This window comes from Drosophila innubila (assembly GCF_004354385.1).
Source record: "Drosophila innubila isolate TH190305 chromosome 2L unlocalized genomic scaffold, UK_Dinn_1.0 4_B_2L, whole genome shotgun sequence".
NCBI classification, from domain to species: Eukaryota; Metazoa; Arthropoda; class Insecta; order Diptera; family Drosophilidae; genus Drosophila; species Drosophila innubila.
The window spans coordinates 1,411,812-1,415,070 of record NW_022995372.1 but is presented as its reverse complement, the minus strand read 5'-3'; the positions used below and the strand labels follow the sequence as shown (position 1 = coordinate 1,415,070).

General features: G+C 29.6%; 1 protein-coding gene across 2 annotated transcripts; it reads right to left on the bottom strand.

Annotated features, from left to right (window-relative positions):
* Window positions 1-1,413: 1,413 nt before the first annotated feature.
* LOC117780924 lies at window positions 1,414-2,910 on the bottom strand. 2 transcript variants are annotated; one of them, XM_034617618.1, is made up of 4 exons: window positions 1,942-2,085; window positions 1,779-1,879; window positions 1,588-1,717; window positions 1,414-1,525 (listed from the first exon to the last, which is right to left on the bottom strand). In XM_034617618.1, exons 1-4 carry the CDS (start codon window positions 2,051-2,053, stop codon window positions 1,461-1,463), a joined length of 408 nt encoding a protein of 135 aa, XP_034473509.1. In that variant the 5' UTR covers window positions 2,054-2,085; the 3' UTR covers window positions 1,414-1,460. The 2 variants fall into 2 exon arrangements, with proteins under 2 accessions (XP_034473509.1, XP_034473508.1); XM_034617617.1 differs by lacking the exons at window positions 1,414-1,525; window positions 1,588-1,717; window positions 1,779-1,879; window positions 1,942-2,085 and adding exons at window positions 2,208-2,334; window positions 2,396-2,525; window positions 2,589-2,686; window positions 2,763-2,910.
* Window positions 2,911-3,259: the final 349 nt, after the last annotated feature.

Below are 3,259 nucleotides of genomic sequence, written 5' to 3'. Positions count from 1 at the left end.
AGTCTTATTATTTTATTGGTTATTTTAATCATCTCAATGAAAATAGTACACTTTAAAAATGCCTTTTGTTTCTTTCCTTTTATTTTTATTTATTAAATATTTTAAGCACATATATACAAAATATTTATTTATAATACCAATTACTTAAATCAATTTCATGAATTCAAATTCATTTTTAAACAGTTAAAATATGGAATATTTTGTATTGTATATTTTGTAGAAATTAAATTTGTACAAAACGGGCTTAGAATTTTTCTCTTATAAAATTTTTATTATGCTAAAAATTATGTTTAATATTTATGTTTATTTTATTCTTGAAGCTTTTTTAAAATAGTTAATACTGGCACGATAATCAATCTAATTATTTATTAGTTAAACTAATAGGATATCTTAATTTTGGGAACTCTTTCCTTAGGCTCCTTTCTATATTAATAAGTAAACGATATTTAATTCTTAATTTTTGGCACTTTTCCTTTAGAATTCAATTTATTTTGTTGGTAAACGATATTAAATTTAAAACAAAGTACTGTAAGCCACACCTTTCAGTCCTTCCCCACTTCCCCTTTCTCTTGTCACTTTTTATTTCTTGTTTTCCTTTCTATGTTCTTCCTCTTCCACTGTTTAAAGTCTGGAAATTATTTAAAGCACGCGCCCCTTTGGCAAAAATACTAAAAATTGACAGAGCTTAAGCGCCAGTTGCCAAACAACACGCACTTCTCTTTCCCTCTCTCTCCTCTTCTTGTTCTCTCTTTCTCACTCTTACTCGCTCTCGTTCTCCTTCTCTCATTTGGCATTCTGCATTCGTGTGCTTTGCTCATTGATCGAAATTGAATTGGACATAAATAAAACAAGATCAATCAATTGATTTATTTTGACATGTTGCAACTTCAACTTGAGGCACTGTGGCATGCTGAGACTTGAGACCTGAGACCTGAGACTTCAGATTGCAGCCGGTTTGGGTCTCAGATTCTCAAACGTTGCACGTTGCAAGTCGCAAGTTGCAAGTCTCATTTGCTTTGACGCTGGGGAGATTTACTATTAAATTTGCAACTTGTGCCTTGCCACACTAACTCTGCAACATATGTTGGCCCTCTTTGTTGTATTGCCAATTTCTTGCCGGTTTTTGAGCTTATTTGGAAGCTTAGAAGATTCTAATGCAGAAGAATTACTTATATTTAAAATATTTATATATTCAATAATTTTGAACTTTTGTGTCGTTTTGGGGCCTAAATAAAATTGAATTGTTTGACCATTATTATAAGTATGCATTGACTTTTCGAAAATTCATAAATAGAAATTCTACTCTGGTAAAGATGTTATTTAAAAAACAATAACCCCAAACAGCTAGCTTTTACAATAGTAATTGTAATAGTAAAACGGCAAGGAACCAACCATAAAATAATAAGATATAAGTTTAAGATATTGGATTACTTTAATCTGGGAACTGAGTAAGCATATTTCTATTTCTGTTCCTCGAGTTCATAGTACCAAAAGAGAACACAGGCCATAAAGAAAATGCCAACAACTGTGAGCAGAAAAGAAAAATTAAAAAAAAAAATAATGCTAATTATAGTTAAAGATGCTAACTGAATATAACGAGATGGTTTATTGTGACTAAAAGCCACCAATTTGCAATTCCCGGGATCATAATGCATATGACGAACACGATTCGCCAGATTCCAGTGAACAAATAACACAGTACTAAATCTTTTTTTCTCTGTAGAATTGCAAGATTTAGATCTATTTTTAATTTGATTTTATACCCACTTGAAACTTACCACCCAAAATGACACTGCTAATAATATGCATCCAACAAAATGCAGTATTGGAATGCACATGAATAGCAGATTATCACCCAGATTCTTATCCTTTAAGTATACTGTTTATTATGATCAACATTAGCAATTAAATTTATTTTTACTTAATCGATCGATAACATACCAAAATGTAAGGCAATCAGTCCAAGCACGTCTAATATTGTATCAAAAATGGCTATAATAAGCATTCCCCATTTTAGAGGAACACAGAAACAGAATTTTTTCATCTTAACCATTTTAGTGATCGTGTTTAAACAATTTCAGCAACAAATTTTGAATATTTATTAAGTATTAAAATATAAACAATTCATTTGATATATTAAATCTTCGGGAAAAAAGTGTCTTTATGAGCAAAGCTTGCTTGAGATATCAAAATCAGTAAAAATCTCGTTTTATATATCTTTCACTAACACTTTCTCAATTTATTTACATATACACGACACAGCATAATTTTATTTCTGATCATCGAGTTCAGTGTACCAAAAGAAAACACAGACCAAAAAGTATAAGCCAATAACTGCAAGCATTAAGGGAAAACAGTATAAACAATAAAAGACATTATGATTAAGGATACCAACTGAAAATAAATATATAGCTTATAATGACAAAGATCCACCCACAAAAAAATCCAGCGACGATTATGTATATAACATGGCCAAGTCGAAAGCCTCCGATAAACAGATAACAAACAACTAATTCCTGTTTTTTCTAAGAATTAAAAGATGAGCTGCAGTTATTTATAATTCGATTTCTGGTCTCATTTAAACTTACCAACCAAATTGACACTATTAATGCAATGCATGCAAAAAAGTGGATTACGAAAATATGAGCTGATAAAGCCAGCTTAATGTAGTAATCCTTATCTTCTTCTGTTTTATTTTTAATTTAATATTCATAATATTAAATTTAATATTAATAATATTAAATAGGCAATCATTTACCTACCAAGACATAATGCAATCAGTCCAAGCACGTCTAATATTGTATCAAAAATGGCTATAATAAGCATTCCCCATTTTCGCGGAATACAGAAACAGAATTTTTCCAACTTACACGTTTTAGTGGTCATGTTTAAACAATTTCAGCAAAAAATTTGGAATATTTATTAAGTATAATTATTGATATATAAAAAAATGTGTCTTTATGAGCAAAGCATGCTTGAGATATCAAAATCAATAAAAATCTTGATCTTAATATCTTTCATTTACACATTCGAAATTCGTTTATCTATTAACTGACTTAGCAAATTATTTTTGATCATCGAGCTCAGCCAAAAAGTAAAAGCCAGTAGTTGCGAGTAGAAGACAATAAGTTAAGAATACCAACTAAAAATAAATATATAGCTTTTAGTGACAAAGAATCACCCACATAAAGTTCCAATTAAGATAATGTTTATAACATTGACACTATTAATGCGAAAATTTAAATTAAATAAGCAAGCT

Bases quoted from the DNA above. Each gene is read 5' to 3' on its own strand.
- LOC117780924 (XM_034617617.1), bottom strand. From the start codon at position 2,886: ATGACCACTAAAACGTGTAAGTTGGAAAAATTCTGTTTCTGTATTCCG. The intron at 2,687-2,762 runs GTAGGTAAATGA...AAAATAAAACAG, and splicing joins ACTGATTGCATTATGTCTTG to AAGAAGATAAGGATTACTAC. The intron at 2,335-2,395 runs GTTGGTATCCTT...TAATGCTTGCAG, and splicing joins AAGCTATATATTTATTTTCA to TTATTGGCTTATACTTTTTG.